Source organism: Alosa pseudoharengus, unplaced genomic scaffold (genome assembly GCF_046254945.1).
Source record: "Alosa pseudoharengus isolate Yale_2024_CS ecotype anadromous, Long Island Sound unplaced genomic scaffold, YU_APseudo_1.1 YU_APseudo_1.1_scf_17, whole genome shotgun sequence".
NCBI lineage: Eukaryota > Metazoa > Chordata > Actinopteri > Clupeiformes > Clupeidae > Alosa > Alosa pseudoharengus.
The window spans coordinates 3,985,552-4,010,461 of record NW_027468640.1 but is presented as its reverse complement, the minus strand read 5'-3'; the positions used below and the strand labels follow the sequence as shown (position 1 = coordinate 4,010,461).

Below are 24,910 nucleotides of genomic sequence, written 5' to 3'. Positions count from 1 at the left end.
ATGTTTCAGCTTTGAAGACGCTTTGGTGAGGACAGATGCCAGACCTGCACAGCTCCTCTCAGTGAGCCCACAACTGTTGAGCCTTAAGGGGAAAACATTCCACCAGTTAACAGACTCTCTGGAAAGGACTTTGATGCCATAAGTACATTAGTGTTGGTGTGTTTCTGAATCATACTTAGTATCAACATAAATGTTATAACCCCCCCCCCCCACACACACACACACACACACACACTTCGGCCCATAACTATTGCTATCCTACTCACAGAGCCTTTTGGGATTCCTCTACTACTGGCTGCAGCCTTAGGAGACATTCATCAGACCTGATGTACTTCTTCAAATCAAACACATCCAGCTTTTCTTCTGATGTCAGAAGCACAAACACAAGAGCTGACCACTGGGTGGATGAGAGTTTGGCTTTAGAAAGTGTCCCTGCACTCAGGAAGCTCTGGACCTCCTCCACTAAGGAGTGATCATTGACTTCATTCAGACAGTGGAAGAAGTTGATAACTCTTTCTGATGATGGCACCTCCCTGATCTTTGTCTTAATGTAGCTGCCTATTTCCTCTTTGCTTTCATGTTGTACTTTCTTTATCAGGCCACTCAAGAGTCTCTGGTTGGATTCCAGAGAGAGGCCAAGAAGAAAACGGAGGAAAAGATCAAAGCGCCCATCTTCATGTTCCAAGGCTTTGTCCACAGCACTCTTCTGTAAGGTGGTCATGGGTTTGCCCGTTGTTTGCCATTTCAGAAGCTGAAACACTGTTCTGGGGGGTTGCTGTGGGGACATGAGATCTTTCCCCTTAGTTATTAACATCAGGATCACGTACAAAGCTGCAAGGTACTCCTGGATGCTCAGATGCACAAAGCAGTACACCTTTTCCTGATGAAGGCCTGACTCTTCCTGAAAGATCTGCGTGCAGATGCCACAGTGTATTGCTGCCTCTCTGACATCAATACCACTCTCTCTCAGGTTGTCTTCATAAAAGATCAGGTTGCCCTTCTCCAGCTGCTCGTAGGCCAACTTTCCAAGAGCAAGGAGACTAGCCTGGTTCCACTGTGGATCTGTGTCATAAACTCCTTCAAGCTTCAGACTCCTCTGCTTGGTTTGAAAAACAAGGAAATGTGTGTACATCTCTGTCAAAGTCTTTGGAACCTGCTTACCTCCTTCGGTCTTGAGAAGAATTTCAAGAACGTGAGCAGCAATCCAGCAAAACACTGGTATGTGGCACATAATGTGGAGGCTTCTTGATGATTCTATGTGAGTGATAACTTTGCTGGCAAGATTCTGATCACTGATCCTCTTCCTGAAGTACTCCTCTTTCTGAGGGTCGCTGAACCCTTGTACTTCTGTGACTCGGTCAACACACTCAGGAGGGATTTGATTGGCTGCTGCTGGTCGACAGGTGATCCAAATGAGAGCAGAGTGAAGCAGATTCCCCTTGATGAGATTTGTCAGCAGCACATCCAATGAAGTGACCTCTGTCACTTTAGTCAAAATTTCATTTTTCTGAAAGTCTAGTTGGAGTCGACACTCATCCAGACCGTCAAATATGAACAACACTTTGTACTTCCCCTGACTAGGAAAAGATAACAGCTTAATATCTGAGAAAAAGCTGTGAAGAAGATCCATCAAAGAGAGTTGTTTGTCTTTCATACTGTTGAGCTCCCGAAAAGGCAGTGGTAATATGAAGTGGACATCCTGGTTTTCCTTTCCCTCAGCCCAGTCCAGGATGTACTTTTGAACTGAGACGGTTTTGCCAATGCCAGCTACTCCCTTTGTGATGACACTTCTGATTGGTTTGTCTTGGCCAGGTAAGGGCTTGAAGATGTCTCTGCATTTGATTGGTGTCTCCTGTCCAGCTGGTCTCTTGGATCTGGACTCAATCTGCCTGACTTCATGCTCCTCATTTACTTTCCCACTTCCTCCCTCTGTGATGTAGACCTCTGTGTAGATCTTTTCCAGCAGAGCAGAGCTCCCTTGCTTGGGTATTCCTTCAAACACACTCTGGTACTTGTTCTTGAGATTTCTCTTCAGCTCAGTCTGCCACACTAAAGGAATTTCAACTACAGAAAAACATACAACAGAATAATGTTAGCCAGCCACCAATACTAAAGTCAAAATATGCCCAATGTGTCTTTTACACCAATATGCATTTTAGTGCCTTATTGATGTTTAAATGCAAATGGAAATAAATATCTACAGTACTTAGTAGTATAGTACAGTACTGGGTCGTTTAAGAGGGGTCTAAAGACATTCCTGTTCAACATGCACTTAGTTCTTTAAGCGTGTATGCGTTAGGGTTTGTTTAATATTGTTTTATTTCCATTAGGCTGTTTATTAATTACAGTGCATGAAAATGCACTGTACTGTTCTTCCAAGGCATTTTATTACAGTGCATGAAAATGCATTGTACTGTTCTTCCTAGGCAACTTCTTCTTCTTATTACAGTGCATGAAAATACACTGTACTGTTCTTCCTAGGCAACTTATTACAGTGCATGAAAATGCACTGTACTGTTCTTCCTAGGCTTCTTCTTCTTCTTCTTATTACAGTGCATGAAAATGCACTGTACTGTTCTTCCTAGGCTTCTTCTTCTTCTTCTTCTTATTATTATTCCGCTTACCACTTTTTCTAGACGCAATTTCTCTTGAACAGTTTAACTTAGAAACTTCATTCAAACTTTGTAACGTAGGTCTTCAAACAGATCGGGTTGCTATCTCTTTTCAACTTTGAAACTTTTATACTTTTTAAACTATTAAAGAAAAACTTTTTAAAAATCCCCATAGACTTAACATTGCCGATTATGACATCATAATACGGCCATTAAGCAATTAGAATCCTATGGCAGGTGTTCAGGCCACCTGGATCTCAACTGCCAGTCTCAGGCTTTAAGCATACAAACTGGCCCTATTAAGACTACACATCCTGTTAAACTACTTCCTCTGCCAAAAACTGTTTCAAAATAAAAGTCCTCACTACAATATTTCACTATTAAACAATTTAACCCTTTAAACTACTGAACTTTTTAACTGTTTAGCCATTGTAACTGTTACTTGTCATCAACTATGACTCCTACCCACTGTAGCTAGTTAGCATGGTTAGCATAGTTAGCATGCTAGCATGTTAGCATGCTAGTTAGCATTTTTAGCAAAATTACTAAAAATGATTAGCTAAGTTAGCTAAGTCACATGGTTAGCATAGTTAAGCATGCTAGTTAGCATTTTTAGCAAAACTGCTAAAAATGATTAGCTAAGTCATATGGTTAACATAGTTAGCATGCTAGTAAGTTAGCATGCTAGCATGTTAGCATGCTAGTTAGCATTTTTAGCAAAACTGCTAAAAATGATTAGCTAAGTCACATGGTTAACATAGTTAGCATGCTAGCAAGTTAGCATGCTACCATGCTAGTTAGCATTTTTATTACTAAAAATGATTAGCTAAGTTAGCTAAGTCACATGGTTAGCATAGTTATGTTAGCATGCTAGCATGTTAGCATGCTAGTTAGCATTTTTAGCAAAACTGCTAAAAATGATTAGCTAAGTCACATGGTTAACATAGTTAGCATGCTACCATGCTAGTTAGCATTTTTAGCAAAATTACTAAAAATGATTAGCTAAGTTAGCTAAGTCACATGGTTAGCATGCTAGCATGTTAGCATGCTAGTTAGCATTTTTAACAAAACTGCTAAAAATGATTAGCTAGGTTAACTAAGTAACATGGTTAGCATAGTTATCATTTTTAGCAAAACTGCTAAAAATGATTAGCTAGGTTAACTAAGTAACATGGTTAGCATAGTTAGCATGCTACTTAGCATAGTTAGCATAACTGCTAAAATTATTAGCTAAGTTAGCTAAGTAACATGGTTAACATAGTTAGCATGCTAACATTGTTAGCATAGTTAGCATGTTTAGTAAAACTGCTAGAAAATGTTAGTTAAGTTAGCTAAGTAACATGGTTAGCATGCTAGCACTGCTATAAAACATTAGCTAAGTAGCATGGTTAACAGAATTAAAAATCTTAGCATAACTGCTAGCAAACATTAGAGCCGTTCAAACTTTCAGTTATCGTCAAATATCTACCTATGCACAGCCATTAAACTATTTGAATATCAACATTCATTAAACTGCTAGAAAACGTTAGCTAAGTAACATGGTTAGCAGGTTAGCATTGCTAGCACTACTACAAAACATTAGCTAAGTAGCATGGTTAGCATAGTTAAAAATCTTAGCATAACTGCTAGCGAACATTAGAGCCATTCCAACTTTCAGTTATTGTCAAATATCTACCTATGCACAGCCATTAAACTATTTGAATATCAACATTCATTCAACTTCCAGTCTGTCAACAACTTTTAAACTATTTACCTTCAACTTTTAAACGGTCTACTTTTAAACTATCATTAAACTATCTATTAAACTAGCTGTCTATCAACAACTTTTAAACTATCTACTGTCTATCAACAACTTTTAAACTATCTACATTCAACTTTTAAACAGTCTACTTTTAAACTATCAACTTTTATTAAGCTATGCAACCACCATGTCTATCCTAGCATCACCGTAGTAACCATCTCTTTATTATCTGTTTTAACTATACATGATATTTTACATCACAACTTTAGCATTTTCATGCACTGGTAATTCCTTGGAATTGCATTTCTAGTTATTATTATTCCGCTTACCACTTTTTCTAGACGCAATTTCTCTTGAACAGTTTAACTTAGAAACTTCATTCAAACTTTGTAACATAGGTCTTCAAACAGATCGGGTTGCTATATCTTTTCAACTTTGAAACTTTTATACTTTTTAAACTATTAAAGAAAAACTTTTTAAAAATCCCCATAGACTTAACATTGCCGATTATGACATCATAATACGGCCATTAAGCAATTAGAATCCTATGGCAGGTGTTCGGGCCACCTGCATCAACTGCCATTCTCAGGCTTTAAGCATACAAACTGGCCCTATTAAGACTACACATCCTGTTCAACTGCTTCCTCTGCCGAAAACTGTTTCAAAATAAAAGTCCTCACTACAATATTACAATGTTAAACAATTTAACCCTTTAAACTACTGAACTTTTTAACTGTTCAGCCATTGTAACTGTTATTCCTACCCACTGTAGCTAGTTAGCATAGTTAGCTTACTAGCATGTTAGCATGCTAGTTAGCATTTTTAGCAAAACTGCTAAAAATGATTAGCTAAGTTAGCTTAGTCACATGGTTAGCATAGTTAGCATGCTAACATGTTAACATGCTAGTTAGCATTTTTAGCAAAACTACTGAAAATTATTAGCTAAGTTAGCTAAGTCACATGGTTAACATAGTTAGCATGCTAACATGTTAACATGCTAGTTAGCATTTTTAACAAAACTGCTGAAAATTATTAGCTAAGTTAGCTATGTCACATGGTTAGCATAGTTAGCATGCTAACATGTTAGCATGCTAGTTAGCATAGTTAGCATAACTGTTAAAAATGTTTAGCGAAGTTAGCTAAGTCACATAGTTAACATAATTAGCATGTTAGCATGTTAATTAGCATAGTTATCATAACTAATAACAATGATTAGCTAGGTTAGCTAAGTCATATGGTTAGCATAGTTAACATTTTAACATTGTTAGCATGCTAGTTAGCATGGTTACTTGGTTAACATTATTATCTTTGTTAACATAGTTAGCATAACTGCTAGCAAACATTGGAGCCATTCCAACTGTTAGTTATCGTCAACTATCTGCCTAAATAATTTAACCATTTCAATTATCAACCTATTTAACTGTTCAGTCATTCCAACTATAGTAAACCTTATCTACCAAGCAAATAATTTAACCATATGAACTCATCATATTTTTGCATTTTCATGCACTGTATTTCCTTCAGGAAAAGCTTTTCTAGTTCTTCTTCTTCTTCTAACGCATTTAATGCAGCTTCAACCGTTTAACGTAGAAACTTCATTCAAACTTTGTTACGTAGGTCTTACTTAGGATAAGAGTGCTATGTATTTTTCATCTTTGTAACTTTTATACTTTTTAAACTATTAATTAAAAACTATCAAAATTTCCCCATTGACTTAACATTGCCCTTGACATCACAGCAATTAGAATCCTATGGCAGGTGTTCGGGCCACCTGCATCAACTGCCAGTCTCAGGCTTTAAGCATACAAACTGGCCCTATTAAGACTACACACCCTTCCCTGTAGAGAGGATTTGGGAACGTGATTGCCCAGATCTGGTTGACGAAATTGATTGGCATGACGTATGGTCTAACATCACAGAAGTCTCACGCAATCCAGACCACCAGCAGATCCATTACAATTTCGTTTATAGGACTTACCTTACCCTTGTGAAAATGCATCACATGAAAATAATCAATAGTCCTTTATGTACTTTCTGCCCATTAAAAGCTCAAGGTACATACCTCCATATGATCTGGGATTGCTCTCCTGTCCATCAGTTTTGGAACAACATTGCATCCAATCTATCTACCTTGATTAATAACACTGTACCTGTTACTATTAGTGTCAGTCCTGTCAGTCTTGAACGTCTCCAAAGTGCTGAAGCGTGCTGTATATGCTGGACTTACAGCTGCTAAGAAAATGGTTGCAACTCGCTGGAAACCACCTCATGATCTGTCTGTACGGACATGGACTCTACTTTTCTTGGATGTCGTCTATATGGAGCTCTCTACAGCGCGAATCAATGGAGCGTCAGAAAAGACACAAGACACTTGGCAAAATATTGCAGAATCTTTAAAACGGCTGCTGTAGGCCTATGCTAATCCTTTCTGCTTTGGTTTGTGCATATCTGATATGTGTAATATTTGTCCCTCTATAAGTGTATAAGTGTTTTTTCTTTCCTTTTTTGTTTTGTCTGTGTGTTTGTGCTTGTCCATCGTTGTGTGCTTGTTTATGTTTTTGATATTGTGGTGTTTTTATGTCTCCCTCATTCCCGTCTTTCTTCTCTGTGTTTTTTGTCCTGGGACTCGTTCTGGGCAAAATGTGTGTAATTAGAAATTATAATATGACAGTATGATGGTGTTTTTATAACCCTGTGTGACATTACCTAATAAAAAACATTTGATCACAAAAAAAAAAGACTACACATCCTGTTCAACTGTGTCCTCTGCCAAAAACTGTTTCAAAATAAAAGTCCTCACTACAATATTTCACTGTTAAACAATTTAACCCTTTAAACTACTGAACTTTTTAACTGTTCAGCCATTGTAACTGTTACTTGTCATCAACTATGACTCCTACCCACTGTAGCTAGTTAGCTAAGTTAGCTAAGTAACTTGGTTAGCATAGTTAGCATGCTAGTTAGCATTTTTAGCAAAACTGCTAAAAATGATTAGCTAAGTTAGCTAAGTCACATGGTTAACATAGTTAGCATGTTAACATATTAGTTAGCATACTTAGCATAACCACTAAATGATTAGCTAAGTTAGCTAAGTAACATAGTTAACATGTTAGCATGCTAGTTAGAATAGTTAGCATAACATTATTATCTTTGATAACATAGTTAGCATAACTGCTAGCAAACATTAGAGCCATTCCAACTGTTAGTTATCGTCAACTATCTGCCTAAATAATTTAACCATTTCAATTATCAACCTATTTAACTGTTCAGTCATTCCAACTATATTAAACCTTATCTACCAAGCAAATAATTTAACCATATGAACTCATCATATTTTTGCATTTTCATGCACTATATTTCCTTCAGGAAATGCTTTTCTAGTTCTTATTATTTTTCTTCTTCTAACGCAGTTAATGCAGCTTCAACCGTTTAACGTAGAAACTTCATTCAAACTATGTTGCGTAGGTCTTACTTAGGACATGGGTGCTGTGTATTTTTCAGCTTTGTAACTTTTATACTTTTTAAACTATTAATTAAAAACTAATCAAAATTTCCCCATTGACTTAACATTATGATTATGACATCACAATACGGCCGTTAAGCAATTAGAATCCTATGGCAGGTGTTCAGGCCACCTGCAGTCTCAGGCTTTAAGCATACAAACTGGCCCTATTAAGACTACACATCCTGTTCAACTGCTTCCTCTGCCAAAAACTGTTTCAAAATAAAAGTCTTCACTACAATATTTCACTGTTAAACAATTTAACCCTTTAAACTACTGAACTTTTTAACTGTTCAGCCATTTTAACTGTTACTTGTCATCAACTATGACTCCTACCCACTGTAGCTAATTAGCATGGTTAGCATAGTTAGCATGCTAACATGTTAGCATGCTAGTTAACATTTTTAACAAAACTGCTAAAAATGATTAGCTAAGTTAGCTAAGTCACATGGTTAGCATAGTTAGCATGCTACCATGCTAGTTAGCATAGTTAGCATAACTGCTAAAAATGATTAGCTAAGATATGCTAAGTCACATGGTTAGCATAGTTAGCATGCTAACATGCTAGTTAGCATTTTTAGCAAAACTGCTAAAAATGATTAGCTAAGTCACTTGGTTAGCATGCTAGCATGTTAACATGTTAGTTAGCATTTTTAACAAAACTGCTAAAAATGATTAGCTAAGTTAGCTAAGTCCTATGGTTAGCATAGTTAGCATTTTAACATTGTTAACATGTTAGTTAGCATAGTAACTTGGTAGTTAGCATAACTACTAGCAAACATTAGAGCCATTCCAACTGTCAATTATCATCAACTATCTACCTAAATAATTTAACCATTTAAACTATCCACCTATTTAACTGTTCAGTCATTCCAACTATATTAAACCTCATCTACTTAGCAACCAATATAGTTTGTTTTTACTCTGTATGATATTTTACATCATATTTTTGCATTTTCATGCACTGTATTTCCTTCAGGAAATGCTTTTCTAGTTTGACATTATTGTTTATTATTGATATTCTCCTTAATATAGTCTTACCATGTCATTGTTTTTTTATATTAATGATTGAATGGACACTATTGTTTATTATTGCTTTTCCCCTCATTTTCATTGCTTATTTTATTAGGCTATTTATTGAATTGACATTGTTGTTTATTATTGCTATTCTCCTTATTATAGTTTGACCAACATTCTAATCTGTTCCCTGGTATATTTTAAATATTTTGTTGTTTTTTGTATTTGTGTGTCGCTTTGGACAAAGGCTTCTGCAAAGTCCCATAACCATAACCATAACATAAAATGCAAGACACCGACACCAGAAATAGCTGTTTTCTGTTTCTCTAATATAGCTTTCTGATATTATTGATCAAAACCAAAACAAATCAAATAAAGGAACATTTCATACTTTCTTGCAGTTTGTCAGCAATATTATTCTGATTCATGTTCCTCAGGAAGTGCAGTGCCATCTTGAGAGTTCCTTCTCTGGCATCACTCTCATCCTGCTCTTTATCCTCAACGTTTTCTTGGTAATCTGGACTCAGAATCTTCTTGAATCTCTTCAGCTCATTCTTCACAAAGTCCATTATCTTCTCCTCAAGCACCTGGTATACAAATATGCTGGTTATACTTTGCATTACAATACCCAGGTTTTGAATACCATATGTTTGTTGTTCTGTACTGTAACATGTAAAAGGTGTATATCAGTGCAGCAGGTTGTGGCTGCATCCAAACCTGGAATATGTGCTTGAGGTCCCCCTGGGTAAACTGGTCACTGAAAGCATCTGATTTGCATTCTTCCATTTGGCCACTGAGGATATAAGGCAAAACAAACCACAAATTGACTTCCATTAGTTGTGCAAACATGCATTTGTGGGTAAAGGAGATTATACCATTGGAGTCTATGGCAGGCCTGTGGTAAACATTCTGAAACGCTGGTCAATAAGGCTTGGATGTATCAAAACCAAACTTGGTATGGACTCAGTGGCTCATTTTGAAGAAAGCACATATATTTTGCACAATTTGACCACAAGGTTGCACTTGTAACTGTCCATGTAGAAATACTCTTGTGTCTAGTAATATATTGTGAGAGGTACCAAAGCAGGATCATGGAAATAACTCATATGTGTCAATCCAATGCAAACCCCCCAGGACAGTTATTACTTTTCTAATCATAACACCAAATGGGGCACTGGTTTACCTGTTACCTCAAAAATCAATTTCCATTGGATAAGTCTCTGTTATCATTCTGATCGTGCTGTGATATGTTTAGCCTTTGATTGGTCAATGTACATGGCTGTCGTGGATGCAGTGCTCTGATTGGTGGAGTTAGAAGTAGAGTCGTTGTGTTGACTTCAAACTCTTGGAATTGGATCTCCCTCCCTGTGCCTGTACTATTAAAATGCATAAACGATGTGCATGATGAAATAAAAACATTGGGACTCCCATTCATCCAGGAATGATGATGTATTCACAACACACCACATGATTGACACGATGTATTCACAACACACCACATGATTGGCACGATGTATTCACATCTCATGATTGGCACAATGTATTCACATCTCATGATTGGCACAATGTATTCACAACACACCACATGATTGGCACGATGTATTCACATCTCATGATTGGCACGATGTATTCACATGTTGACTTTTGGCTGCGGAAGGGGCGGGATACGTGTATCCTATTGCTGCCTCCAGCTCGTGCCCCGGAAATAGTTCAAAGCTCGATGTCATCGAGGACGTCTCATTTCTCTAATGGCAAGAATGGTGTTAAGAACGAGGAGAGGCGAAAGAGCCGATACGCAAGGAAACACAAGAACATCTTACGTGGAAGCGTTTTCACCCCTTTACTATGATTGTTGGGTTTAAATGGAAAAATTATTAAATGAATCATACACGGACAAATAAAATACTTGAACTTAAAAATAATCAAATGAATGATTAATCTTTAATTAACTATATGGTTCCTAAGGGGAAGGGACAAACATATATTTGGTATTATGGCCTAAAACGTATCTGACCTACATGGCAGCACAATGCATCATGGGGGGTTCCCACCCAGGGTAAATAAAGAATACAGTACATCTGATTCCATATCACCTGCCCAAAATGGATACTTTTTGTAGTGCAAAAGCCTACATCTAAATGGATGCACATAGATGCACCATGATAAGGTAGTGTAGTAAGGTATCATTATCTGATTCATTAGCAGCTGGTAATGCTTTTATACAATCACTAATCAACTAATCATCAGTGATTGGTTCTGTTAGTTACTTTTCTAAGTAGACTACCGGTATTTCTTTTTTGGGTGTGGCGTCATTGAAAGCTTTTTGACATGTTTATCCATCCAGTATTCAAGTGCTCATAGGATATTCAGCTCATTAACACAGCTGAACTCTGTGAACACTCAATTCAAATGCATTGTTGTTTCTGTATAAGAGGCTGCATACATTTAACTAGTGAAAAGCTCAGATATTAAATTATAACTAAATATTAAAACTGTTTGTTTTTATTAAACTATAAGATGTGCACCTTTTAACCATCCTGTCACAAAGTGCTCATTCTATGAGTCTGTTTTATGGACTTGCCTTGATCCATCTGTGACACCATCATGTTTGAAGTTTATGCCACGACCCTCTGACTGGTCACTCCTCATGGACACACAAGTGGGTACAAGTGATGGAGGCCTCTCATGATGGAATGAGCTGTGGTGTAAAATAACAACAATTATTTCCTATAGACATGTTGTAGGGATATCTATAGACATGTTGTAGGGATATTTATAGACGTGTTGTAGGGATATCTATAGACATTGTTGTAGGGATATCTATAGGCTAGACGTGTTGTATGGATATCTTTAGACGTGTTGTAGGGATATCTATAGACACGTTGTAGGGATATCTTTAGACGTGTTGTAGGGATATCTATAGACGTGTTGTAGGGATATCTATAGAGGTGTTGTAGGGATATCTATAGAGGTGTTGTAGGGATATCTATAGACGTGTTGTAGGGATATCTTTAGACGTGTTGTAGGGATATCTATAGACGTGTTGTAGGGATATCTATAGACGTGTTGTAGGGATATCTATAGAGGTGTTGTAGGGATATCTATAGACGTGTTGTAGGGATATCTATAGACGTGTTGTAGTGATATCTATAGAGGTGTTGTAGGGATATCTTTAGACGTGTTGTAGTGATATCTATAGACGTGTTGTAGGGATATCTATAGAGGTGTTGTAGGGATATCTATAGACGTGTTGTAGGGATATCTATAGACGTGTTGTAGTGATATCTATAGAGGTGTTGTAGGGATATCTTTAGACGTGTTGTAGTGATATCTATAGACGTGTTGTAGGGATATCTATAGAGGTGTTGTAGGGATATCTATAGAGGTGTTGTAGGGATATCTATAGAGGTGTTGTAGGGATATCCTTAATCTTTTGCCGTATTGTTTCCTTTGTCATGACTGATATATCTGTTCTGTTGTGCAATGTGATAATGCTCATAACTGATATATCTGTTGCACAAACACAGAAGCTATTATTTCCAAGTACTTGAACTATGTACAGCTCCCCTGAAAGCATGAAAAAATAGCAGTTAAGAGTCTCTACTTTTTCTCTCTTAAAGTGGGTGTAATAAGTAGCTATGAGATGTAGAATGTTACACAGCAGTCAGCAACTCATCTCACACGTGAAGATAGCAACACTTTAAACTATTGGACAGATGGTAAGCAGATATGCGACTTCTTCAAGACATCTTAGAGATCATGTGCTAAGCAACCTACCTTTGCCCTTTTAGTCCGTCTTCCTGTTTTGTGTTGACTTGTTTTTCCATGTTTCAGCCACTCCTCAGAGCACCCACATGAATCTGATCATGACCAGCTTCAATGAAAACAAAGAATCAGAATATGTGCAAACATTTTGCCACAATGCTGCTGCTATTTCATCTTTCTAACATACAACTCTTTGAACTGTTCAGTCAGCTAATTAGTGACCACACACGTGTGTGTGGCAGGAGGCATACAGGACAGGACTTTTACTTTCTGAAGTCGGGGATGGCCGTCCACTTCTCTAATTTAGCTTCAACACTGCAGTCACATCAAAAGTTACCTTGAAGTATAGTGTGCTAATGTCAAAAGCAAGCTCCCCTCAGCTGTGTTTTATGTGACTGTCGACCCCAATTGTGTGCTGTGTTTTCATCTTATTTATATGGTGTGCTTTTGTTTGCAGTGGATATTCCTTTGCTGTGTTTTCTGTGTTCTTCACATGATTTGCTGTGCATTGTTTGCTGTGACTATTATAATTAATGGGACAATGAACTTTTTAAGTTGTGGGTCTACAGTTGCGTGCAGCCAGCTGATTACCACCATCAGCTGATTATTATCGCCAGCTGACTCTCCCCTCTAATGAGCGACGCAGCGCTGAAACAACTGATTGACTGAATTAACAAATAGGTGCGGAGGTGCGGCGAAGCAGGGGGAACACCGGCAGATGAGGCAGCACGGCAGAAAGGTGCGGGTGGAAGGCACTGACTCCAGCAACGACAACGAAACCGAGGCGGTTGGCCGGAGGTCGAGAAGTTCTGGACCGAAGTGGTTGGCGGAGTCAATTAATGCACCAACCTAAGTTGAGTACAAACCCTTGCTTGCCTTAACACTGTAGTAGTATGCAAACACTGCTCACCACTGGCAGAGTTTATGATCATAAAGTGCCGTCCTTTTTACCTGCCAAGGGAAATTACTGCGATTCTGCTAGTCGCAGTATACATCCCGCCTACCAACAACAACAACGATAAGAACGCGGCTCTTAGTGAACTGTACCAGGCTGTCAGTGAACAACAGACGGCACACCCAGACGGTTTCACCATCTTCACTGGAGATTTTAACCATGCTAACCTTAAAACTGTACTTCCAAAGCTACACCAGCATGTTGATTTTCCAACAAGAGGAGATAACATCCTGGACCTGGTCTACACTACACACAAAGGAGCATACAAAGCCACCCCCCTCCCCCACATTGGACTTTCAGACCATATCACTGTTATGCTAATGCCCGCATACAGACAAAGGGTAAAAGTGAACAAACCGGTTCGTAAGCAGGTAAAAGTGTGGCCTGAGGGAGCCTCCGATGCTCTTCAAGACTGCTTTGACACAACAGACTGGGAAATGTTTAAGCAGGCAGCCACTTACAACAACCAGACAGACATAGAGGAGTATACAGACACTGTAACCTCTTACATCACCAAGTGCATTGATGATGTGACCCACACAAAAGACATCATCACTCGGGCTAACTGGAAGCCATGGCTGACAGGGGATGTCCTCAGGCTGCTGAGGGCCAGAGACAAAGCCTACAGAGCTGGGGATGAAGCTGGCATGAGAACAGCGAGAGCCAACCTGTCCCGTGGCATCAAGGAAGCAAAAAAGGAATACACTCACAAGATAACCACCCACTTCAAAGACAGCAGGAACGCACAAAGCCTATGGCAGGGCATTCAGGCCCTCACGGACTACAAGCCCGCGCCACAGAGCTGCGAGAGCAACATCCCTCTGCTCAACAACCTGAACCGCTTCTTTGCTCGCTTTGAAGCACAAAACAGCACCTGCCCACAGAAGACCCATCCCCCTCTACATGAGCAGCCCCTGTGCCTCTCTGCCGACAGCGTGAAGAGGACACTTGCTGCTATCAACACCCGTAAGGCAACAGGTCCAGACAACATCCCTGGTCGTGCGCTGAAGGACTGCGCAGGGGAGCTTAAGGATGTCTTCACAGACATCTTTAACACTTCCCTGAAGCAAGCCATCGTCCCATCTTGTTTCAAAGCTGCCACCATCATACCTGTGCCGAAGAAAACTGCTCCATCCTGCTTCAATGACTACCGCCCTGTGGCACTGACACCCATCATCATGAAGTGCTTTGAGCGGCTTGTCATGTCACATATCAAATCCATTCTCCCCCCCACCCTGGACCCCTTCCAGTTTGCATACCGAGCCAAACGGTCTACAGAGGATGCAATCTGCTCTGCCCTCCACCCAGCCCTCACCCACCTGGAAAAAAGAGACTCATATGTGAGATTGCTGTTTATAGACTTCAGTTCTGCATTCAACACCATAATACCACAACAACTCATCTGCAAACTTGACAAACTGGGACTCAGTACCTACCTCTGCAACTGGCTACTGGACTTCCTCTGTCAGAGGCCTCAAGTAGTACGTGTTGGCAACAATACCTCAAGCAGCATCACACTGAGCACAGGGGCCCCCCAAGGCTGCGTGCTCAGTCCACTGCTCTTCACCCTGCTGACACATGACTGCACTGCAACCTACAGCAACAATCACATAGTGAAATTTGCTGACGACACAACTCTGGTGGGTCTCATCACCAAGGGCGACGAGACTCAATACAGGTTGGAGGTCGACCATCTGACCACGTGGTGCAGGGACAACAACCTCCTGCTGAACGTCAGCAAGACCAAAGAGATTGTTGTTGACTTCCGGAGAGGTCACACCCAACACCTGCCACTGACCATCGACGGTGCTGTGGTGGAGAGAGCGAGCAGCACCAAATTCCTGGGGGTGCACATCAGTGAAGACCTCTCCTGGACCACCAACACAGCATCACTGGCGAAGAGAGCTCAGCGCCGCCTGTACTTCCTGCGGAAACTCAGGCGAGCAAGTGCTCCACCAGCCATCATGACCACATTCTACCGAGGCACCATTGAGAGCATCCTCTCCAGCTGTATCGCTGTGTGGGGCGGAAGCTGCACTGAATACAACAGGAAAGCCCTGCAGCGCATAGTGAACACAGCTGGAAGGATTATTGGTGCTTCACTCCCCTCCCTGAAGGACATTTACACCACCCAACTCACCCGCAAGGCGACCAAAATTGTGAGTGATGCAAGTCACCCCGCTCACAATCTGTTTGATCTACTGCCCTCTGGGAAGAGGTACAGAAGCCTGCGCTCCCGCACTACCAGACTCACCAACAGCTTCATACACCAAGCTGTTAGGATGCTGAACTCTCTCCCTCCTCTCCCCCCTCCACCCTCAGCTACATAACATCCTGGACATTGGACCCACAATGGCCGCCTGCACCACTCCACTTGCACACTTGTACACTTTGCAACTTGTTGCTGTTGTCCTGAAAACACAACACTTCTGCTGCTCTTACATAACTTGCACCACTATGCCACTTTATTTCTTACTTAGGTCAAACAGAACTACCTCAGCCTCTTATTGGCCTGACTTTGCACTAGTATTTTATTTTATTGACTGTCTATGCACAATTTCAACCAAATTTTGCTGCTCTTATTTTTTCATTATATGTGCCCTCTTATTTACTTATTTACTTACTTTTTTGTTTACTTGAATGTTATGTTTGTCTGTGGACTTAAAATTGGTAAAATATGTCTTGTCTCCACCGTGGGATAGTGAGAAACGTAATTTCGATCTCTTTGTATGTCTGGAACATGTGAAGAAATTGACAATAAAGCTGACTTTGACTTTGACTTTGACTTAACACTATTGCTTGCACGTGTGTCAGCTGTTGGTATGCCACTGATCAAGGGCTGTTTTCTGCCGTAGTGGAAGCCTCCCCTGCCAGAGACGCACGCTGCTGTGGAGCCGGCTCAACGCACACCAGTGGACCGCCTCCTGGGGAATTGAAGTCGGCTTGTGGAAGCGGTTGCCTATTAATGACCAGCTTCGTCTGACGCTCAGCTAGGCGGCTGGGTTGGCGTTGGGTGGACTCTCTCTCCCTGGTTTGCGCGCTCCTACTGGTTCAAAGACAATAGAATCTAGGATAGCGTTGTTGCAGAGCCGGACTATATTGACCCTCGTGCAATTTTTAGCCCTTTGAACTGCTGCTGCTCTTGCATGCTTTTTATGGACAAAGCTGACTTAACTCTTGGTGTTTGCTCCGTGGGTTATCTGTCTAATTGGGGCTATTTATTATTACGAGGAAATAACTAGTGTTTTATTATATGTTTTTTGCCGGGCATTTTTAATCTTCTTTTTTTTTAATAGTAGTAAAATTTGTGAAAAGGGATTTTATTCTGGCTCTTCCATTTCTCCAACAGTGGTAATTAATTAATTTAGGCTGGTGTTCAGAACTCACACTTAGTGTGACACTAATACATAAATAAATAAAAAAAAATAATAATAAATAAATAAATAAAAAAATAAAAAAAATGTAAACAGAAATGGGTTGATATAAAAAGGTAATAATGTACATGTAAGATACTGAGTGTCATGATGTGTGGGTGTGTACTGTGTTGGGTTTTACATGTAACATGTATCATAGACTATAGATATAATGCTACTGGTAATACTAATCCTTACTGTAGACTGTAGTTACCAGCGAGAGTTGCAGTACAGGGGAATTAGGAACTAGAACCAGGGACATGGCAGGTTCCAGCAAAATGTAATGAAGAGGTTTATTTTTAACCAAAGAAGCTCTACTGATCAGACCTTTCTTGACACTGTTAGCTGGTCCTCGTGTTTACATTTTTTGCTTCCTAAATGGTTTGCAGAGTTGGTGGCACGTCGACAAGCGCAAGTACAAATGTGCTTTGGTGAAGTGTAATCACAGCCTTTGCAGTTAGAAAATTGCCCTCAGATTGGGTGTGTTAACACAACCTTAAAAAAACATCTGTATCACAGTAAGGGAGAAAATGTAACTGAGTCATTTGAATCACTACAGAATGGGAATGTGAACACAGCCCACCCCCGATTCCCTGATTTACTGACACATGTTAATCACCGATTCACAAAAGTGCACAAAAAGAGCACAAGTTGGCCAGCTTCCTCTCCAAGAGAGCTGTTCAGACTTCTAGTCAAACCTGTTCCTGTCCTTACAGAGAGGAGATCATGGCTTTAGATAGTGAACCACACATTCCAGTGAACTGAAAACCGGTTAAACTTGAACTTAGAAAAAAACAAAAAACAAAGAGACTGCATAAAGGTGCCATGTGTAAAAAATTGAGGTAAAAATATCCAAAAAAATGAGCTACACGCATCAAAAGAATGAGAAGAAATAAGGGCGATGGTGTCATTAAAAAAATGACAAGGTATAGTGCTGCAGAGATATCAACCTGAATTAGCATGCTAAATTACTAGCCACAGCCCGACAGGTGTCATAATACCAGTTTCGGCCATGGGAGGCGGTATGCGGGCAACATAACCACCAGCCAAACTGCAATACACGTGTCTCGGTTGTTACTTTAGGGTAGACCAACTCACTTTCTGGAGGTATACTGCCCCATCTTTTATGGAATGTGGAGTATGAATTGATTTTTTGGCGGACATTACACATGACACCTTAAAGCTAATTTATCATTGTAGGTACAATTTAAAGTTAAAATATATTTAAACTCACAATAACAACTGATAGGTTATTTCCTATTTTATAAAATAAAAAAAATAAAAACCAAATTAGTCTTACACGGACCACTTCAGACAGATAAAAGATGAACAACTTGAAATTAATTCATAGTTCATGTCTTCCCTTTTTGGACTATGCTTGCATTGGATCTTGTGCTGACTCCGATTCCGAAACATCCCCATCGCCTTCTTCAAGTGATCGGCGTCTTCTGTTGATCTTAACTTTCCCCTAGGCTGCTCATTTCTATTCCCCTCCCACACACCTGTGTGCTGCCGCGTCACCTTGATGAGGCGTTATTCTCCTCAGGGCGTGGTTTGATTTGATATGATTTCTTAAGCATGAATTACATGATTACATGAATGTAAGGTCAATTGCTCATTAAATAATTATGTCTGTGGCCCCTTAACTAATGTGGTGAACAATGACATATGTTTAGAGAACTGCACAAGTTGGGTTCAAATCAGAATTTTGATGACCACATTTTTGGCAGAAAAGGAAATAATCATGATCATGCTTAATAAATCATAATTCATAATGATGTGCCCATTTTGTTTTAATATTAATGAAAAACACTGGTTACCAACAAAACTCCACAATTTTGGTAGTTAGACTCATCAAAATCACTGGTGATTGGTAGATAGACACATCAAAATCACTGGTGATTAGTAGATAGACTCCTCAAAATCACTGGTGATTGGTAGATAGACTCATCAAAATCACTGGTGATTGGTAGATAGACACATCAAAATCACTGGTGATTGGCAGACTCATCAAAATCACTGGTGATTGGTAGATAGACTCATCAAAATCACTGGTGATTGGTAGATAGACTCATCATGGGACTCTGCTGCGGACAGGCAGGTCTGTGTGAGGAGGAGCACGTCAGCAGGCAGGTGGCCACAGGTAAGGCCAGCAGGAGCGTGCACAGGGTGAGGGTGGAGAAGATGCTGGAGAACACATGATACAGGTGAGTGTGGTGATGAAGCTGGAGTACACCTGAGAACACCTGAGACAGGTGAGTGTGCACAGGGTGGAGATGATGCTGGAGTACACCTGAGACAGGTGAGTGTGCACAGGGTGGAGATGAAGCTGGAGTACACCTGAGACAGGTGAGTGTGGAGATGAAGCTGGAGTACACCTGGGACAGGTGAGTGTGGAGATGAAGTGTGGAGATGAAGCTGGAGTACACCTGAGACAGGTGAGTGTGGAGATGAAGCTGGAGTACACCTGAGACAGGTGAGTGTGCACAGGGTGGAGATGATGCTGGAGTACACCTGAGACAGGTGAGTGTGCACAGGGTGGAGATGAAGCTGGAGTACACCTGAGACAGGTGAGTGTGCACAGGGTGGAGATGAAGCTGGAGTACACCTGAGACAGGTGAGTGTGCACAGGGTGGTGATGAATCTGGAGTACACCTGAGACAGGTGAGTGTGGAGATGAAGCTGGAGTACACCTGAGACAGGTGAGTGTGGAGATGAAGCTGGAGTACACCTGAGACAGGTGAGACCTGAAGAGGCCCCGTAGAACAGGAGCCTGAGCCACACGGCCAGGCACAGGGGCAGAGAGCAGGGGGCAGCAGCGCAGAGGCACCACTGGACCAGTGGGCAGCACACCCTCTAGCGCCATCAGCTGGTGGAAGTAGAAACTGCAGACACACACCCCGAAATAGAGAGAGCACAGATTCCACCCATCAAAGTGTCCCCACTGACAGAAGTCCCCACGCAGAATCTGCTGCACCACAAAATGGCTCAAGAGCAGCTCCAGCAGGTCTACTGAGAGAAGGACAAACACAGACACCTGACCAACTCCAGCAGGTCCACTGAGAGAAGGCTCAGGACAAACACAGACACCCCACAGAAATCCCTGCAATTGGGTAATTTGTTCCCTGATTGGGAATGGGGATTGGGAAATGTGGGTGATTGTGCGGGGTGGTTCTATTTCGTTTCTCCTGACCGCCAGAGGCGGTGCTTTCAGCACATGGATGTTCATCACACGAACGTGCAGGTCGAGTATTAGTAACAACAAAGTCACCTGTGACCTGGGTGACGTCATCGATGTGCGCCGGCACAAAAGAGAGGTCGACCCAGGAAGTGACCTCTTGAATCTTCTCGCGATTGACGCAGGATTGCAGTTGTTGGACTAACACGCTGAAGTTTCGGTACCCACAGAGGTTGGAGCTGTGACCAACTGGTTCACCCTCCTAGAGACTACGTTAGTTTACATTATAATTCTTCAAACCGGTAAAGCCATTCGTTGATACCTTGCTTCGCGCTGAATGGCCTCGCTCGGGGAGCGTTGAGTTCTGCGAGGCGGTGTTTCTCGCCGCGGACTCGCGGGCGGAGGTTTTCAATGGCTAGCTCTCCGTTTCATCTAAGGTAAGTTATACGTTTATTACGACTTGTTGGTGATTTGTTTCGCTGCAGTCAACGGGTGTTTATCACGACTTGTTGGTGATTTGTTTCGCTGCAGTCAACGGGTGTCGCCGACGGTGTTTCTCGCCGTAGACATTGTTTTCTTTTCTCAGTTGCCTGTTACAGGCGAGTAGTGGCAAAGTGCGCCATTTAAATTAAGTTGTGTGTATATATGTTTGGCAGCGTGATATTCGCTCCGGTAAAGGGACAAAGCCAACATAATTTATAGATTGTTTAAGTTAAACATCTTTGCAGAGATTGTTATTGTTTACAGCTGTCAGAGCCAGGGTGCACTCGCCGGTGGCTACAGCTTTATCTATTGATCAGCCTGGTGTTCTCCTGCCTAGCTACATAGGGCACTTTGCTGGACATGCACTCGTCCTGTGCCGGCTGTCGGGCCCCCCTCGAGCCAGAGGATGGCCACACGGTATGCCCCTCTTGCCTGGGGGTTGAACACCTGAGGCAAGGGCTGACTGAAGAGGCATGCATGAATTGCATTTGCCTCAGTGTGGCAGCGCGGTCAGCTAGGCTAGCCCAGGTGGATCAGCAGCCCGGTACTTCCCAGGGCAGTGGGGGGCAAGAGGTGGCGCCAGCCATGAGACCTGGCAAGCGCCAACACGGGGCTTCACACACAGCCTCTAGAGGTAAGAAGCAGAAGGCCGACTTAGCTTCTAAGGTGGAGAAGATGGCTGAGGAGTTTGAGCAGATCAAGACTCTGCTCACCGCCTTACGACCACCGGTGTTGAGTGCGCAGGGCAGCAGTGTTCTTGCTGAAACCCCTTTACCCTGGCAGGATGAGCTATCTCCGCCGTCATTGTCACCGGCGGTCAGGGCCCATGGCCAGGACGAGCTTTCTATCAAGGCTTCAGAGAGCTTAGAGTTGGGTGAACCTGAGCCGCACGAATCTGCCTCTCGTGACTCTCAGACCAGCTCCCACGCCGCCAGTCAGAGTACAGGGGCAGTGTCAGAGGCTGGTCAACCTTCGATTCAGCCAGCTTTGAAGGCAGCCTTAGCCCGTTTGGGACTGGATGCGGTGCCAGCCGCCGTGCCTAGGCAGAATGCCTTTTTTAGGGGCTCCACGCATCCCTCCACATTGGCGGTGCCGCCCTCGGCCCCGTATATTGAAGAGCTGCAGAGGTGCTGGGCAGACCCTAGACGGCTTTCCCATCTCCCCAGGGACTGCAGGGCGCTAGCGACCATGCAGGGCGCACACGCCTATGGTCTGCAGAGCATGCCGAACATAGAGCCATCAATGGCAGCCCTGGTTCTGTCTCCCAATGAGGCTCTTAGGCCTGATGCCCGTTGCCCCCGGGCACAGTGCCGTGTCACGGATGACTTGATTGTCAGGAGCTATGACACGGCAGCACGTATGGGACGCATTGGTAATTCGATGTCCCACCTGATGCTGGCCCTCGCCCAGACGTCACAGGGGGCGGACGAGACATCGTCTCAGGAGCTGAGTGATGCGTCACTCCAGGCCATCGCCTACATGACCAGAGAACTTGGTAGGCTAATGGCATATTTAACCCTCGCCCGCCGCCAAATATGGCTAGCCCAGTCTCCGCTAGCAGAGCCTGACAGAAGGGTACTTCGCTCTCTCCCTGTCCTCCCTGGGGAGTTGTTTGGTCAGGCCGCACAGCAGGCCCTTGATAGGAGTGTACAGGTAGTACAGGCAAGACAGCAGTTTGCCAGTCTCCGTCGGGTGAGCCAGCCCAGGCACAGGCCTCCAACCTCAAGGGGGCCGGCGCCGGCGCTTGCACCATGGCCAGCTGCCCGCCAGGAGCCACAGCGGATGTATGACTTTCGTCGCTCCACCACCTCCCGCACTCGCGGCCCTGCACAGGACACCAGAGCCGATGCACATCGCCCCTCTAGAGACCAGAGGGGGCGGGCGGGCAGACGGTGACAGCTTCACACCGGCGGTTGGCAGTTTTTCCAGCCAGCAGCTCGAACGCTGGAAGACATTAACATCAGACCCCTGGGTGCTGGCAACCCTGTCAGGGGGCTACAGCATCCAATTTCGACGCCGACCGCCAAGCTTCAGAGGGGTCAAGACCACCATCGTGAGCAACCCAGGGAAGGCCCTAGCCCTGAGACAGGAGATCAAAGCTCTCTTAGAAAAGGGGGCCATTATGCCAGTCGACAGGCAGACACAGGAAGGTGGGTTTTACTCAACGTATTTCATTATTCCCAAGAAGGACGGCGGTCTCCGCCCGATTCTAGACCTGAGATCTCTCAATGCCCACCTCAAGGTCCTGAAATTCCGTATGCTGCGCACTGTGGAAGTTCTCCAGAGCATTCAGGGGGGCGACTGGTTCACAACCATCGACCTGAAGGATGCATACTTTCATGTGCCGATTGCACCACATCACAGGCAGTTCCTTCGGTTTGCCTTCGAGGGACGGGCGTACCAGTTCTGCGTCCTACCTTTTGGCATTGCGCTGGCGCCTCGTGTGTTCACCAGGTGTATAGCAGCGGCATTGGGTCCATTGCAGGCACAGGGAATACGTATTCTGCCCTACCTCGACGATTGGCTGACCTGCTCCCAGTCAGAGGCTCAGGCCCACATAGATGCCGCTGCAGTGGTCGCGCATATCTCAGCGCTAGGGCTCAGGGTCAACCACCAGAAGAGCTCTTTGGTGCCCAGTCAGGAGACCGTGTTCTTAGGCATAGAGTTAGATTCACGGACAATGAGGGCAACCCCCTCCCAGAGGAGGGTTCGCAATATCCGCCAGCTGATTGGCCGCTTCAGAGAGGGCAGGTCACTGGTTGGCATGCTCACTGCTGCCTCATCCCTGGTCCCACTGGGCCTTTTATCGCTTCGGCCACTTCAAAGGTGGCTGAACAACCTCCACCTTCATCCGGCGCAGCATGGGCACAGGCTAGTGAAGGTCACGCCCAGCTGCAGACGGCTCCTCTGCCCATGGAGGAGGAGGGGGTACCTGACACAGGGGGTTCCCTTAGGCTCTATCCCTTCCCGGAGGGAGGTCATCGCCACGGATGCTTCCCAGGAAGGGTGGGGTGCAGTCTGGCAGTGCCGTACAGTCAGAGGCCGCTGGAGTCCACTGCAGCGGCAGCTGCACATAAATGTGCTAGAACTACAGGCGGTGTTGCTCGGCCTAAAACACTTCCTCCCAGATATGGCTGGCAGACACGTACTGGTGAGGACAGACAATACAACAGTTGTGTACTACGTCAACCATCAGGGAGGCACCAGGTCTCTGCAGTGCTTGGGAGTAGCCCAGCAGCTCTTGCTGTGGGCCCATCAACACCTTTTGAGTCTGCGGGCTATGTATCTGCCAGGCACTGCCAACAGAGCCGCAGATCTCTTGTCCCGTCAGAACCCCGACCCAGGGGAATGGAGGCTCCACCCTGCGGTAGTACAGACCATCTGGGAGCGTTATGGCAGGGCGGAGGTGGACCTCTTCGCCTGTCAGGAGTCGACACACTGCCCCCTCTGGTTCAGCCTCTCCGGCCCGAGTCCCTTGGGCCAGGACGCACTAGCACATGCATGGCCGAGACAACGGCTGTATGCATTCCCCCCTCTGCCGTTGATCCTGCCCACCCTGCACAGGATTACAGTGGAAGACCACGAGCTGCTCCTGATCGCCCCTCAGTGGCCAGGGAGAGTTTGGTTTCCCAAGTTGCTGCAGCTGCTCGACGGAGAACCCTGGGGCCTTCCTGCTGTCACAGCTGGGTGGTCAGATCTGGCACCCGGATCCAGCTCGGCTGCAACTCTGGGTTTGGCCACTGAAGGACCGGACCCTCTGCTAGGGCTCTGTGAACCAGCAGTGGTCAGCACCATTAATAGCTCTCGGGCACCCTCCACCAATGCCCTCTACGCAAGCAGGTGGAGAATTTTTTCTGAATCGTGCCAAGCGCAGGGACAGGGGCCGACAGGCTGTCCCCTGCCAACCATCCTGCAGTTCCTTCAGTCACTTTTCGACAGGGGACTTACACCTTCTACCATCAAGGTGTATACGGCTGCCATCTCGGCGCGGCATAGCAGAATTGAGGGGAGGACGGTAGGGTCCCATGCCTTGGTGGCCCGTTTCCTGAAGGGCGCTCTCCGGTTGAGACCCCCCCAACGGAGCCAGGTGCCCTCTTGGGATCTCCCTCTGGTGTTGCAGGCTCTCTGCAGAGCACCATTCAAACCTTTGAGGACAGCAGACATCAGCTGGCTCTCCTTGAAGACAGCCTTTCTCCTCGCCATAGCATCAGCAAGGCGAGTCGGGGAGCTGCATGCACTTTCAG

The 24,910-nt window shown here is 43.7% G+C and overlaps 1 protein-coding gene across 1 annotated transcript in view; it reads right to left on the bottom strand.

Moving 5' to 3' along the window:
• Positions 1–12,743, bottom strand: part of LOC143127849 (uncharacterized) — a 102,905-nt gene extending 90,162 nt beyond the window's left edge. The window contains exons 1-6 of the mRNA XM_076289563.1: positions 12,650–12,743; positions 11,454–11,570; positions 9,590–9,665; positions 9,264–9,459; positions 267–2,064; positions 1–82 (exon numbers count right to left, since the gene is read on the bottom strand). The exon at positions 1–82 is cut by the window's left edge and continues 92 nt beyond it. Of these exons, the coding sequence (XP_076145678.1) occupies positions 1–82; positions 267–2,064; positions 9,264–9,459; positions 9,590–9,665; positions 11,454–11,570; positions 12,650–12,699 (2,319 nt within the window). The 5' untranslated portion in view covers positions 12,700–12,743. The remainder of the gene's footprint in view (positions 83–266; positions 2,065–9,263; positions 9,460–9,589; positions 9,666–11,453; positions 11,571–12,649) is intronic.
• Positions 12,744–24,910: the final 12,167 nt, after the last annotated feature.